At 42.6% G+C, this 16,943-nt stretch overlaps 1 protein-coding gene across 2 annotated transcripts in view; it reads right to left on the bottom strand.

Moving 5' to 3' along the window:
- Positions 1 to 16,943, bottom strand: part of LOC139559336 (ribosome biogenesis protein bop1-like) — a 121,622-nt gene that overhangs the window by 100,496 nt on the left and 4,183 nt on the right. For both annotated transcript variants that reach the window (XM_071375258.1, XM_071375259.1), the window contains exon 2: positions 6,878 to 7,108. In XM_071375258.1, the coding sequence (XP_071231359.1) occupies positions 6,878 to 7,108 (231 nt within the window). The remainder of the gene's footprint in view (positions 1 to 6,877; positions 7,109 to 16,943) is intronic.

Here is a 16,943-nt window from a genome sequence, read left to right as displayed (position 1 = left end):
ATAAATCGGTCAAATTCATAATCTCTGGCTCAAATCTCCTGAGGGCCTTCTGTTCTGAGCACATTCACACACCCACGTCTACGCCAACACACAGGCGCTCAGACACACTCTGTCAGCCTCCACACATTGGCCAACAACTTGTTTTTAACGTCTGTTGGCTCCCAGCAATGGGTTCCGCTCCGAGGCGGACGCAGGCGGGCCCCAGGTTCCCCATTACCGCACTGTTTCCTCTGAAATCACTGTGAAACTAAAATCTGAGTTATAGGGTGAAGCCTGAATGAATCCGTCAGAAGGCATTCGCTGGGCCGTTCACACTTCCATTTAATTGGGAGCAAAACCCAAACGATAAGCCCACCTAGGCTCCCTGTCCCTGGCTTTGCCTGCTGCAGCACCTCCAACCAGAGAGAGGGGTCATCCTGGAGTGAACTTCTCTGGTACACAACCCTCACACAGAGCCCAGGGAAAATTGTCAAAAGGTAACAGGGGTGGGAGTTGTGTTAGCAGGGAAGAGTGGTAAGTGTATTCATGGACAAAATCAAGTGATGGGGATGTGCTTGTCTTTTTTGTTAACAAGGGGATACCATTCCGCCCAGTGTACCCTCAATTTGATCCCTGCCCTCACAGCCCTCCGCCTCTCCAAACATTTAACGGCTGGAGGAGACATGCGTGTCACCCTTGGTGGAAGTGGCCCAGACGCATCTGCAGACCAGAGCTCCTGCGTGGGTGCATGAGGAGCAAATCCTTCCTGGTTACTGTAAGATGAGCCCCCCCTAGTCTTAATCTCCCCCTTCCTCCACCCTAACCCCATTTCATCTCCATCTCACACCCACTCACACGCCGAGAGCGCGGACCGAGCGGCCGGCCGACAGTAGAGCTGGCCGGATCAGAGTGAGCTGGCCGCGTCCGACCGCTGCACCAGGGGACTCTCCCAGGGACCATAAAGCCTCCAGCAGCCACATTAACTTCTGCCTGGTGTGCTGAAGGCCCAGATCCTTAAATCACAAGAGTCCAGGAACAGGGGGAAGAGTGGAAGAAAAGAAAACCACAGGGTCTCAGTCAGGGCCTGGATGGATTAAAAAGCTGGAGTGGGGAACAATGCATCCAACCCCCCCTCCATTACCAGACCACAGCAGTTCCAGACAATGGTTTCAAGGTTTCACATTTGTTCCAGTGTGCCTTTGCAATAATATAAACACACAATTAAAAAAATATTTAAAAAAGTTGAACCTTTTCTTGTCCTCCTCTCCCAAGAAGTTTATGTCTCCGTATTTTGGCATGGTCACATTTACTTGAAGGACTGCACACTTGACAAAATAAAAACCAAGATCAGTCTTTGGGTTGAGTGATGCAGGAATCTGCATGGCAGCAATAAAAATAAATAATCTTACATGTGCGACCAGTTTCAATTCTACATTGAGAGACAATGAAGCTGACCGGAGGATAAGCTGACGTAATAAAATCAAGTCATTCCCACCCACCTTGCATGACAGCTAGGGAATTTTGAGCACACCAGACAGAATAGTTAACTGATATAGCAACTATTCCACCAGTCCCAGACACTTGGACCTACCTATTAACCCCATCCTGTTCTCCTCCCAGTCACAGTGGCTCCATTCTTATGTGCAAACCACTTCTGACAGAGGAGTCTGGACTTTCTGAAGATGGCGTGAGAAGGAGGGTAGATGGTACATGGGTAGATAATCCCAGCCCGTCCCCACAAGAGGCCTTTTGACAGGCTGTCGTTGTAACTAAGAATTTGCTCTTAAATTGACTTGCCTGGTTAAATAAAAGGTTACATAAATGTTTTGTTTTAAAGGCAGATGTAGGCTTTACGGTAGACTGGTAAAAGAAGATAGTGGGACCGATAGAAAATACATTTGCCTGTTCCTGTTTGATTCAAAAGCACGTAGTATATACAACTTGCACTAGGGGGTAGTAAAGAGTAAGCAAGTTTGAAATCCACACAAGCTGATGATTATTTCATCCAGTGTATTACTCATCTAGAGTTGTAGACATACACACGTGAGTTGGTTATAATGACAAGCGGTGAAAATGCCTTTGAAAAGTTATTTATTAAGATGAAATTTTGCCTACAACAGGGCTTCCCAAATTTTTTGGGCCAGCGACCCTATTTTCCTTTTAAATCAAACATTTTTTGCTACCCCACGATGTGAATGAATAAAGTTACAGTTGAAGTCGGAAGTTTACATACACCTTAAATGTATTTGTCTAAACTCCATTTTTTTCGCAATTTCTGACATTTAATCCCAGTAAATATTTCCTGTTTTAGGTCAGTTAGGATCACCACTTTATTTTAAGAATGTGAAATGTCAGAATAATAGTAGAGAGAATCATTTATTTCAGCTCAATTTTTTTTCCATTACATTCCCAGTGGGTCAGAAGTTTACATACACTCAATTAGTATTTGGTACCATTGCCTTTAAATTGTTTAACTTGGGTCAAACGTTTCTGTAGCCTTCCACAAGCTTCCCACAATAAGTTGGGTGAATTTTGGCACATTCCTCCTGACATAGTTGGTGTAACAGTCAGGTTTTCTTGCTCGCACATGCTTTTTCATTTCTGCACACAAACTTTCTATGGGACTGAGGTCAGGGCTTTGTGATGATCACTCCAATACCTTGACTTTGTTGTCCTTATCCATTTTGCCACAACTTTGGAAGTATGCTTGGGGTCATTGTCCATTTGGAAGACCCATTTGCGACCAAGCTTTACCTTCCTGACTGATGTCTTGAGATGTTGCTTCAATATATCCACATAATTTTCCCACCTCCTAATTTCACCTATTTTGTGACATGCACAAGCCCCTCCTGCAGCAAAGCACCCCACAACATGATAATGCCACCCCCGTGCTTCACAGTTGGGATGGTGTTCTTCGGCTTGCAAGCCTCCCCCTTTTCCTCCAAACATAACGATGGTCATTATGGCCAAACAGTTCTATTTTTGTATCATCGGACCAGAGGACATTTCTCCAAAACGTACAATCTTTGTCCTCATGTGCAGTGTGGTGGTGCTGGTGCCATGGTAAAGCAGAAGCTTACTGAACAGGTGGTGCAGGTGATGGGGCATTTCCTGTGACAAAGTGCATAACGACGTCTCCCTACTGTGCCCTTTTTTCCCTGAGGCACATTCATGAACACCACTGGTTGGAGCAAAAGGGACAGAGGTAGAGGGGACAGAAGGTGCTACAGTGGACTTGCTGTAGCTAGCAATCTCCTGGATGAGCAGCTCCCTGAAGGCTAGCTGTGAGATGGGGGGCTGTCCACAGCTCTTGGCCATGTCCTTCTGGAGGATGAAGGAATTCACCACAGCAATGTCAATGAAATGATAGAAAAATGTCTTGTACCATTTCATGGTCTTGTGGAGAACATTGTAGTATCCTATCAGTGCATCTGACAGGTCCACACCTCCCATGCACTTGTAGTAGTCCTTCACAGCAAAAAAACAGTTGAAAAGGTTGAAGGGGGCTGTACATTGCAGTCATGTCTAGTTGAGGTCCTGGCTGCCCTTTTGGTCTAAACACTGGTGGAAGTGGTTCCACATCATCTTCCAACACAGAGTGCCAACGACCCTCTGGCCCTCTGTCTGCAGGTTTCTGTCTTCCCCACCTCCGCTTCTTTGTCACTGACTTCAAATCTCTAGATGACAGGGTAGGTGTGGAGCCAGAGACAGCAGGGGTCCGGCTAGATGAACAAGCTTCAGAGGGGGATGGACACCTAGACATTGGTGGCGCAAAATCAGAAACACTGCCACTGTGGGGGAAAAAATTGTTTCAGTAAGAATACTTTCACGTATAAGCCCTGTATCAACACGTAAAATAAACAGATGTATTACATAGAGTACAGGTGAAGTGCTGTTCCATTCCATGTTTATATAAAATACATTTAAAAAATATCACACACACACACGATGTATAGCCAATGTGTAACTTACACATTTCATTACTGATGATATTTTTATATATTGCAAATAAAATAAGAAAATCAACAAAAAAAATCTCAAATGAATAATATTTTATATTAATTTCAAACAATGACATTAGCATTAGAACTTACCAGTCAAGCACGGCATCCTCTCCATACAGAAACATGTCTTCCGTCTGGGAGTCAAAACTTGCCTCGCTGAAAGATTCATCTTCCTGAAGCAACTCGGTCTCGCTTTCTCTATCAATTTCTTCTATAATTTGGGTTACATCTGTATATCTAGACTTTGTTTTAGCTTTTCCTGATTTATTCGCCATAATTTAAATATATAAAATTGCTTAAAATGCTCTTCAATATGTACTGTTATGCGTAACACTCGTGGTTCCGTCAAGTAGGATTTTCAATGGCGAATGAACCTCTTTTACGCCAGAGTTGACGACAAAGGCTGGTCTTCGATCGTATAACCATTACATATTGCCGTTTACCTCAGCTCATTGGCTATCTTCCAAGCTAGATTTCAAGATGATTAGTGGTCATTGGGCCAAAATACAGTCAATCAACGATAGACCGCTCCCTACCATTGGTGCGCAATGAGGTCATTGATTGGTGTCTTCAAATCGGTTTGTTTCGGTCAATACGTCCCGGGAAAAGAGCCATCAAGTGTGATTGTGTTACTAACAAAAAGAGGATTGCAATGAAACCAACCATGACTGGATAAACGTGTGTTTAGTGTGTGTATTTACCACAAATGTTTAGTCCAAAGTTGAATGAGACGGAATCACAACGCAAGCGGATTACAAATGTTTCGTGTTAGGCTATAAAAATGGATTTTAGCAAACAAAACTAACATTCACTGTGGAGCTAGGACAATTGGCATTGCCACCAGAGGAATATTTTTAAAGGGTAAGCGATTTATTTTGTTATTTCTGACTTTTGTGACGCTGATGCTTGGTTGGAAAATGCTAGTAATACTTTTGTTAGCTGGGTGCTCTCATCAGATAATCGCATGGTTTGCTTTTGACGTAAAGCCTTTTTGAAATCTGACACAGCGGTTGGATTAATAAGATGTTAAGCTTTTAAATGATGTAAGACACATCTATTTACAAGAATGTTTAATATTACGAATAGTGTATTTAGAATTTTAACGCTCTGCAATTTCACTGGCTGTTGGCCAGGTGGGACGCTACCGTCCCACTGGTGCCAGAGAGGTTAAACAGCTTGAAAAATTCCAGAAAATTATGTCATGGTTTTACAAGCTTCTGTTAGGCTAATTGACATAATTTGAGTCAATTGGAGGTGTACCTGTGGATGTATTTCAAGGCCTACCTTCAAACTCAGTGCCTCTTTGCTTGACAACATGGGAAAATCGAAAGAAATTAGCCAAGACCTCAGAAAATAAAATGTAGACCTCCACAAGTCTGGTTCATCCTTGGGAGCAATTTCCAAATGCCTGAATGTACCACGTACATCTGTACAACAATAGTACGCAAGTATAAACACCATGGGACCACGCAGCCGTCATACCGCTCAGGAAGGAGACGCATTCTGACTCCTAGAGATGAACATACTATAGTGCAAAAAGTGCAAATCAATCCCAGAACAGCAGCAAAGGACCTTGTGAAGATGCAGGAGGAAACAGGCACAAAAGTATCTATATCCACAGTAAAACGAGTCCTATATCGACATAACCTGAAAGGCCGCTCAGCAAGGAAAAAGCCACTGCTCCAAAACCGCCATAAAAAAAGAGGTATTGGAGTGGCCATCACAAAGCCCTGACCTCAATCCTATAAAGTATTTGTGGGCAGAACTGTAAAAGCATGTGCGAGCAAGGAGGCCTACAAACCTGACTCAGTTACACCAGCTCTGTCAGGAGGAATGGGCCAAAATTCACCCAACTTATTGTGGGAAGCTTGTGGAAGGCTACCCAAAACGTTTAACCCAAGTTAAACAATTTAAAGGCAATGCTATCAAGTACTAATTGAGTGTATATAAACTTCTGACCCATTGGGAATGTGATGAAAGAAATATAAGCTGAAATAAATCACTCTCGACTATTATTCTGACATTTCACATTCTTAAAATAAAGTGGTGATCCTAACTGTGATCCTAAAGACAGGGAATTTTTACTAGGATTAAATGTCAGGAATTGTGAAAAACTGAGTTTAAATGTATTTGGCTAAGGTGTATGTAAACTTCCGACTTCAACTGTGTGTTTCCGTAGTAATCCAAGGGTGCTTTTGACTGTGGGTCAAAATTACCTGAATGTATTTGTAGCATTTGATGTCCACATGGATTTATCAGAAACACGCTGTTTGACAAAGAAATATACGTATACCTATTGGGAAATGACTGTCAGTCGCTTTATCATTCCTTGATAACATGACAACTAAAGTAACGGAAATTTACCATTCATTTAAGTAGCATAGTTTAGCGCGTTAAAGTTGTGCTTCTTCCTTACCTTTGAGAAATCAGAACACTCAGAAATCCCCTACTTCGGCCAAAATGTCCAGAATGCTCTGAGCACTCAGAGAAAACACTCAATTTGCAAGCCAGCTTTCTGATTCTACACATCTAGTAATCGCACAACACACTTCACCTATCCACCAACACTGCAATGACTTCATAGCCATTTACTGCTATGATGAAGAATTTATAGATGCATTTTGAAAGAACACAAATAAATGTGTGATCTTGTTGAGTCAGGTGCTGCCAAGATATAAAAGTAGTCACAAAATAAAATAGATTCCCACACTGCTGACTACTCAGTTTATGGAGTCCAAGGTCTGACAAAGTCAAGACCTTTGGGTCAAAACGTTTGCACTCAATAAAACTGCCTTTAACTAGAGCTTAGAGTTTCTCCTGGCAAGGTCACGTGGTCAGGAAGAACTCAGGACCCTACTATATAATTTCTGTAAAATAAATACTCCCATATTCACCTTAGGCTCAGCAGATGTTTCAGCACCACTGCTATTCTTCAGATTTTCATCTAGTATGAGAGCAGCATCATCCTCATCCTCCTCTTCGTCATCCCCATCATCCTCTTCTTCTTCATCAATGTCACTCCCAGAGTCCTCCAGTCCTGAGAACACACTCTCCTCGCTATCTGAGAGGTCCTCATCTCCTTCTTCCCCAGCCTTCTCAGTGACATCTTTGTCAAATATGGGAAGCTGAAATAGTGGAGACAAAGAAATACCAGAGACATGTAGATTTGCATAGATGGGCAAACATGAATGAGTAAGCACTTAAATGAGACAGAATGAATAAAGAATCTAGATAGCTAGCTACCTAACCTAAAATAAAACATTGTCATTGACAATAGTGGACAGGACAAACCAGTTCACATTTTCTGGTATATCATCCAATTAAATCAAATCACAGCACATTTTTGGACTCATTCAGCAGTTTATTCCTGATTAATTAGAATACTATTAGATATGAATGTTGAAATGTAATTTTATATTCGATAAACGTTAGCCGAAAATAATGCCATCGCTGCTTCCTGTTGACAACTTTTGATAAATAGTCCAATGTCCAAATATTGTATTGAAGTGTCCAAATCAATAATCAATATGCAGAAACAGTTTGTGATAAATTGAAAACAAACATAAAATGTAATACCAACACATTCATGTGCCACAATACTAATCATATTACTTGTATTATTATTTCTCACCAGATAAACTGCATATGCACCAAAAACCCTGTTGGTTTGACAAGTGGCAATACTTGTTTATCCATCACTCATACCGATAACACGTTGCAATCAAGTCAGGTTGCAAGTCATGTTTAAACTAACAATACCGAAAAACCACACAGAATCTAGAGGACTTGTAGAAGACCGCAGCAGCTACATTTTGTAATGTTGCATTTTGTTTCAAGTCGGTTGCCAACACTGAAAGGTAAACGCAACACTATTTTGTTAATCATATCGATATCACATTAAAATCAAAAGAGCAGGGGCAAAAGTTTAGGTCATATGCACTGTTTGAGCTAACACTATTCAAAGGCCACCCCGAATCTGAGAATAATTGATATACTACTGGTTAGAAAATAATTTGCAAAGACAGCGGTCTACATTTTGGAATGTCGGATTGAGATTCTGGGAGGTTGCAGAAACAAAATCAGTTTCTTCGTTATATAACACGACCCGACATAGGATATCAACACTGACAAGGGTTGGCTGGCTGTTATCTGAGTGTATTGGTGTGAGGCCAGCAACTTTTAGAGAGCTACCGCCCCGAATTCTCTGTGCCATTTGAGTTCGTAAATCAGGCTTACTTGGGATGAAGATGTCTCAGTTATTTTTTGGGAAGGTCAATGACCCTAGAGTTGGAAAATGTGTAATAGCAGTGCAGCAAATGGAGCGTTTGTGTGTCACTTTCTTTCGTCCTTCCATCTCATACATTTTTTCCATAGGGATTTTACCCTATGACCAACAATGTCACTATACAACAAGTCATTGCTCACATATACCCTTTAAAATCATACAGTCTTGGAAAGCATGAAACACAGAGAATCTTACGTAGGAGCCGTTCCTTCTCTTGTTAGAACAAAAGACGTTACTGCTGTTTACTGACAAACCTGACGCTTCTACTTGTAGTATCACAATGCTCGGCAGTGGCCGACAAATTGACTTTGAGCCAATCAGAGAGCACGAACCTCCACGTGGGGGAGCTGACAGGAGTGACAATTCAAAAAAAATTGAAATAATATATATTTTTTAAAGTCACTTTTACCGTTCTAATTCACCCCCTTTTAATCAGAATTGTTCTAAGAAACAATAGAGCTGCATAATACCCCTTTTTCTAGAGCAAGTCCTTATATGTTTTACATCTAGCTAAGGAATTGTGTGCTTGAAGGATATTTTTTGTTAGGTTTGATAATGTGCACTAGCTTATTTGTTAGCTAGCCTGCCAACTGAGCAAGGCAGTCACACTAAATCCTTTGCCAAGCTAGCCATCTGGCCAGTGTAGCTAGTAACATAATTAACGTTACATCACAATGGATTTGTTTTCATGAAGCAGCTGCCTGTAGCTGGCTGCCGAGAATCAATGCAGTGTCTTTACTTTACCTAGCTAGCACAACAGCTATCTAGCTAGCGAATCATGCTAACCATTTAGCTAACGTTAGCCAGCTAGCTCAAAATGTAGAGGGGCTGTATGCGATAATGTAGAGTGATTTACATTTTAATCTTGTTACCTAGTTATATAGCTGTGGCCAACTAGCTAGTATCAACAATGGATTTCTACAACAATAGCACAGCTAACATTGACTAGATCATAAAGCAACACACACGGACATTCATTGCCAAACAACGCTACTGCCACCTTCTGGTTTGGAGTATTTTACCAAGGCTTAGTGGCTGACGACTACAAGGTCTTTGCTGTGTGAAAACAAGAGAGATTGACTTCCGACACTGTTCAACAACCCATATGGAATTCCGGGTCTCTGGCAGCGTTTGGATCTGCGGTCAAGAACGCTGAGTTCATCTCAGCCCTTCCGTCCCTTGATTTTTGGCCCTGACGGAGACATGGATCACACCGGGGGAAACACTGCTACTCCAGCTGCTCTTTCTTCATCTGACTAGTTTCTCTCATAATCCATCTGGTCGTCACGGTGGTGGCACAGGTCTACTCATTTCTCCTAAATTGAGATGTTCTTCTCTTTTCTCCCTCTCTCACCTCATCTCCTCATTTGAATTCCATGCTGTCACTTGTCCACTCAAGCTTAACATTGTCGTCATCTATCGCCAACCAGGTGCCCTTGGAGAGTTCCTCAATAAGCTTGACACCTTGATAAGCTCATTTCCTGACGAAGGCTCACCTCTCTTTGTACTTGGCGACTTCAACCTCCCGACGTCTTTCCAACTCTCTTTCCCCTCCTTGCCTCTTGACCTCACACTTTCCCCAATCCCTTCCAACTCACAAGGCAGGCAATACGCTTGACCTAATCTTTACTAGCGGCTGCTCATCTACTAATCTCACTGCAACCCAAATTCAGGTCTCTGATTAGTACTTTGTTTCCTTTTCTGTCTCCCTTTCCTCCAACCCCAACCACTCAGCACCAACCCAGATGGTCATACACCATCACAATCGCATCTCTCCCTTCTGCTAAATCCTTCTCCGTCCTGTCTCCTGATTCTGCCTCGTTGACCCAACTCTCCTCCCTTTCTGCATCCTACGACTAGCAGTGTTGCCCAATTCGGTGGTATTTGCTTTTGTGTATATAGTTTGTCCAATGGAAATAAAGTGGTCATTCATTTTTGTCCATTAGGCCTATGGATTACCTAACCCCCCGGCCGGCTAGGCACTCCCTAGCCGGCCGGGATGATGACATCCGCTACTCATTCACTCAGCCTATTGAGTCCACTGGTCTAACTCACACAACTACCCTATGCCTTGACCTACTTCTCACCTCTCTCTCCAGATGACATCCTTCGACTAGTGAGGTCTGGCCGACTGACAACCTGCCCGCTTGACCCCATCCCCTCCTCCAGACCAACTCTGGAGACCTTCTCCCATTCCTCACTTCCCTCATCCCTAACAACTGGCTGCGTCCCCTCTGACTTCAAAATGGCCAGAGTTGCTCCCCTCCTCAAGAAACCAACACTCGACTCATCAGATGTCAACAACTATAGACCCCTATCCCTTATTCTTTCCAAAACACTTGAGCGTGCGGTCTCTGATCAACTTCCTCGTTATCTCTCTCAGAACAATCTTCTTGACCCTAACCAGTCAGGCTTCAAGACAGGTCACTCAACAGAGACTGCTCATGTGTCACAGAGGCTCGCAGCACAGCCAAAGCTGACGCTCTCCTCTGTTCTCATCCTCCTAGATCTATCCGCTGCCTTCAACACCGTGAACCATCAGATCCTCCTCTCCACCCTCTCAGGGCAGGGCGTCTCAGGCTATGCACACTCTTGGATTGCATCTTACCTGGCCATATGTGACAAACCCCAGATGTGCCTTATTGCTATTATAAAATGGTTTACCAACATAATTAGAGCAGTAAAAATAAGTTGTCATAACCGTGGTAGACGGTCTGATATACCATGGCTATCAGCCAATCAGCATCCAGGGCTCGAACCACCCAGTCTAAAAATATTAATAACGGCCCTTACAGCGCAGGTTTTTGCACGCGGTACCAGAATTCTATGCTGTTGATCTGAATTTGATTGTTGCATTTTGCCGCTATTCTCTGCACCCCTTGATAATTGTATAATTATTATTATAATCTATATTACATGTATTATCTGAAAGAGGCTTTGGTATTAGCATGTTTGAGGGCAGGAAACCTGAGCCGCTAAATTTGGTGTATTTGATACAATAGTGGCATACAAAGTGATAGCGGGGTATGAGCATGTATTACATATGGCGACTATGGCTAAGGCCGGGAAAGGCTGGCATACTAAATCGTTTTTCCCTTTAAAAAAATACATTAAAATGTATTCTATCCTGGAAAAACGAGGCTACATCACCATGTCAACGTATTATCACCACTAGACATGTAGCCTACAGATGCCTGCCTCGTCATCAAGCGAGGAAGATATTTCTCATCAAATACGGTGAGTATTATGGCTTGGATAGGTTTTAGCCTGGTCGAGGCGGAGGACAATGAGAACAGGGTGTTGGACAAAGTCATGTAAGCAACAAAGTGAGTTAGTTTGTGCGGGTGATCAGATTGAATGGTGCGTGCGTGTAAGTAATCAGCTATATTGTATGCAGAGACCGTGGCACGAGTGAAGCGAGGTTGTAGATATAATGGGTTTTCGTAAACTATGTAGCTAGACAGGATTATCTAGGTTTATGCTTTGGCGCCATCTACGGGCTGAGTGTTATTTGGGTGGACCAGCTATCGCTCCCCTTCCAAAACGTGGTTACATTTGTATAAACTTCAAGTATTACAAACTATACAGTATATTCCTAGGAAAAGTCAATGTACTGTAACAACTAAAATCGTGCTCAAGTCTAAAGTAGTCTAGACTAGCCTAAAGGTTGTAGGCTAGTGAAAATGATACGATGTAAATAATCAAATCATATTTTTCCTAGCCAACAACCATTTGGCCAAATGATTAAAAAAATTGCAAGAATGCATTATAAATCAAGGAATAACAAAAGTTGATTACATACTTTTCTTGTTCTGTTTTATTTCAAAAATAGAACCCAGGAGTCAAACAGAGTATTTTATTTCAGGTAAACAAACATGTTACATATTTTTGGAACATTCCCCCCCCCCCAACAAACATCTCAAGTCATACATTTCAATACATTTTACAATTTTCTATATACAGTGGGGAGAACAAGTATTTGATACACTGCCGATTTTGCAGGTTTTCCTACTTACAAAGCATGTAGAGGTCTGTAATTTTTATCATATGTAAACTTCAAATGTGAGAGACGGAATCTAAAACAAAAATCCAGAAAATCACATTGTATGATTTTTAAATAATTAATTTGCATTTTATTGCATGACATAAGTATTTGATCACCTACCAACCAGTAAGAATTCCGGCTCTCACAGACCTGTTAGTTTTTCTTTAAGAAGCCCTCCTGTTCTCCACTCATTACCTGTATTAACTGCACCTGTTTGAACTCGTTACCTGTATAAAAGACACCTGTCCACACACTCAATCAAACAGATTCCAACCTCTCCACAATGGCCAAGACCAGAGAGCTGTGTAAGGACATCAGGGATAAAATTGTAGACCTGCACAAGGCTGGGATGGGCTACAGGACAATAGGCAAGCAGCTTGGTGAGAAGGAAACAACTGTTGGCGCAATTATTACAAAATGGAAGAAGTTCAAGATGACGGTCAATCACCCTCGGTCTGGGGCTCCATGCAAGATTTCACCTCGTGGGGCATCAATGATCATGAGGAAGGTGAGGGATCAGCCCAGAACTACACGGCAGGACATGGTCAATGACCTGAAGAGAGCTGGGACCACAGTCTCAAAGAAAACCATTAGTAACACACTACGCCGTCATGGATTAAAATCCTGCAGCGCACGCAAGGTCCCCCTGCTTAAGCCAGTGCATGTCCAGGCCTGTCTGAAGTTTGCCAATGACCATCTGGATGATCCAGAGGAGGAATGGGAGAAGGTCATGTGGTCTGATGAGACAAAAATAGAGCTTTTTGGTCTAACTCCACTCACCGTGTTTGGAGGAAGAAGAAGTATGAGTACAACCCCAAGAACACCATCCCAACCGTGAAGCATGGAGGTGGAAACATCATTCTTTGGGGATGCTTTTCTGCAAAGGGGACAGGACGACTGCACCGTATTGAGAGGAGGATGGATGGGGCCATGTATCGCGAGATCTTGGCCAACAACCTCCTTCCCTCAGTAAGAGCATTGAAGATGGGTCGTGCTGGGTCTTCCAGCATGACAACGACACAAAACACACAGCCATGGCAACTAAGGAGTGGCTCCGTAAGAAGCATCTCAAGGTCCTGGAGTGGCCTAGCCAGTCTCCAGACCTGAACCCAATAGAAAATCTTTGGAGGGAGCTGAAAGTCCGTATTGCCCAGCGACAGCCCCGAAACCTGAAGGATCTGGAGAAGATCTGTAGGGAGGAGTGGGCCAAAATCCCTGCTGCAGTGTGTGCAAACCTAGTCAAGAACTACAGGAAACGTATGATCTCTGTAATTGCAAACAAAGGTTTCTGTACCAAATATTAAGTTCTGCTTTTCTGATGTATCAAATACTTATGTCATGCAATAAAATGCAAATTAATTACTTAAAAATCATACAATGTGATTTTCTGGATTTTTGTTTTAGATTCCGTCTCTCATAGTTGAAGTGTACATATGATAAAAATTACAGACCTCTACATGCTTTGTAAGTAGGAAAACCTGCAAAATCGACAGTGTATCAAATACTTGTTCTCCCCACTGTATATAAAAAAAATAAAAAATATATTTAATTTTAAATATCAACATAAAGCAACAATTGTATCAGCCACTATCAGCCTACTTTCCACTTAATAGTGCTTAAGGGTGTGGTCAAATCAATCAAATGGTCCTTGCCAAAGCAAGGAATTGCACACCAGGCTGTATCACATAGCTCACAGATGTACTTGGTCAACATCAGGTAGACTGTAGACAGATCTTGCAATGCCTCATGCTTTTTCCTTGCAGGGCGGTCTGAGGAACATCCCTTGGAAAGTGGCGTCCAGTGAGGCGTAGAGGATTGTCAGAGGCAGGCCGGCCCCCAGCAGAAGGACGAGGAGTGTGGTGGTCCTCAAGGAGCTGCTGCATCAGGTTTATCCTGTACTGCAGGTAGGAGATCACCTGTCCTGTGACCTGCCGGGGGACAACGTGGCCGTTGGGGAGAGCTATTAAAATGTTTTAATTGCTTCTTGTACCATTTAAGGGGCTTTTCTGGCAAACAGTTCTACATGTCCACTTTGTCAACTGTTCCCAACTTCTTGTTGTACTCCAAGACAGCCTGGCTTCATTTTCCTCTCAGGTGACAGTCATTTTCTTGTGTCCAACATATTAGGAGGTGTGCAGTGGACAGAACATAGACGTCGTGTTTGTTGTGCCATTTCACTGCCATTATCTCCCTGTTTGTTTGAAACTACACCTCACGCATTTTACGAATATTGGCATCCCCTTCCTGTTGGATGTCACTGTGCCACAGGCCCCTGTGTTCTCACTCAAAAGCGTAGGGCTACTGAACCAGTTGCCCACAAATACAGTGTGCCCCTTTGAGGTAAGGCTGCAGAATTGTGATCAACACTGATCCAGATATGCCAAAATAACTTATCTGTGGTAGCACCGGTGTAGATGACCAGGTCCTATATATATATCCTGTCAGACAGTCACATAAAACAAACAACTTGCCTCCAAATCTGTGGCACTTTGATGGGATGCATTGGCGGAATGCAAACCTTCCTTTCCAAACCATGAGACACTCATCAATGCACCTTGTGAGGAACAAACACTCTTCCAAAAGCCCCGGTGAATCTGCCCAGGACATTCCTCATTTTGTTGGCAGTGGCATTGTTCAAAGTGGAGCGCTCTCAGCAAGACAAGGAAGTGGTCCTGGGAGTAAAGGGTTGGGGGGAAAAGGGGGTCTGCAGCATGGGGTCAGTAGTCCCTCACAGAGCCCTTCTCTAGCCCCATCAGCAGCATCGTGACCAGGAAGGTATACATTTCACTGATGGTAGTGTTCACCCATTTTGAGAGCTTCCCTTTTACGCCAGGGGCAGTCTTCTCTTTCAGTTCACGAGAATACCTACAAACAAATATGAATATTTAGTGGGCTAAAAGCATTCAGAATTTTGATAAATTTGAAGAGAGCCTTGGGTCTTTCTGTAATATAAAAATGGGCATACCTGTTAGTTTCCTGCACCACACTCTCCACCAATTCATCATCAATGAACATTTTAAAACATTGTGACTCTAGGCAGGGTGCTTTGTATGCCAGACATGGTGTCATTGAAGTCTATCTCTGATGGTGTGTGAAGTGACAGGATCTCCAGCAGCGGGGACCATCCTCCTCAACTTTAACCTCTTCTTCCTCACAGCCCACAAGATTGACAGAAGCACCAGCATCTTGGGGAGGTGAGGGATGTTCATTTCTTTCAAGGTTGGGGTGGGCACCATTTTCCTCACAGTCCAGACGGTTTGGGGGGAGAACAGATATTCCTCATCACTATCTGATTGATCCGACACACTCTCATACACAGATTCTTCATCAGAATGACTAAATATTTATTTATCCTCATCAGCGAGTCGTTTTCTTTGGAAATCGGACATCGTCGCTATACTCAATGGCTATCAGTGTCTGTCAAGAGTTAAGTTTCTGTCAATCCTGACAGAAACTTAACTATGGTTACTCTGGGTTGCTAGCTCAGACCTCCTTTCCAGGGGTTTTATTTAGATTATAAACTTCTCCTGTGTTTGCCCCCCATTTGATAAATCACCCCATCATAGTAATATTTCAACCATCATATCCCCCCACAACACCTTCCCCCCATTTCTACCCCCCCAATGCACTTAAAACACCCCCAAAGAAAATGACCCCCCCACACACACAAAAATATGGTTTCAACCAAATCTGGCAACCTGGCAAGGCTTGTATTTGAGTGATGATAACATTTTATTTGCTTTGTGATTGGTCAAAAACTGTAAACAACTTGTCAAGTCATGTGCTCCGGTTCTTGTAGACACTAACAAGCTCATGCAGATTTTTAATATGCTGAAAAGTGGCCAAATTAAGTTTATATTTTCCGGGCAATAGGCGCAGCCATCTTTGACTTTGTTTATTTGCGTCTTATGCCGCGTTCAAAACAACTGGGAACTCTGAAAAATACAAGGTAAAATCATGACATCAGTGATCGGAAAGTCAGAGCTCTAGAAAGAGGCCCAGAGTTAGAATTCTGAGTTGGACGACCATTCAAATCTATTTTCCCCTAGTCGGAGTTCCCAGTGGCTTTGAAATCAATGAAGTCGGAAATTTCTGAGTTCCCAGTTGTTTTGAATGCGGCATTCTGAGATTAGGGAGTTTTCGCTTGTCAAACATGGCAGCCATCATAAAGAATTTATCTGCTGTTAGCTTATCTGACACGCATTTCTTTTCTAAACAACATTACATTTGTTTCTTGTGCTCACCAGAGATATGGTATATTGTAAACTAGTCTAGCTGTTAGGTCGCTAACTTACGTTTTGTTTTTTGTCAGCGCAACCTGTTATTTAGACTGGTTTCTGGAATGAGTTTGGCTGTGGATGTGTTCCGTGTGATGCTTGGATGTTGAAGTTCACATTTATCTTTTACAATAAAAGGTCAAATTGAGGAATAAAGTTTAAGACCTTTATTTTCCATCAGTGCAAAAACACATTTAGATGCTGTTCAGACAACAATGGTGTTTAGACACATTTGTTGCTTTGTACGTTGTGTTGCCACTGTTCCAATCACATGAGATCGTACGCTGCAGGGACCACTCAACAATGATCACAAATATGTGATCGTACGCATCAAAGGGTTATGAAGCATATAC

The sequence above is a fragment of the Salvelinus alpinus genome, chromosome 29 (assembly GCF_045679555.1).
Source record: "Salvelinus alpinus chromosome 29, SLU_Salpinus.1, whole genome shotgun sequence".
Taxonomy (NCBI): Eukaryota; Metazoa; Chordata; class Actinopteri; order Salmoniformes; family Salmonidae; genus Salvelinus; species Salvelinus alpinus.
Note: the sequence above shows the minus strand (reverse complement) of the source record. Positions and strands in the feature narration are given on the sequence as shown.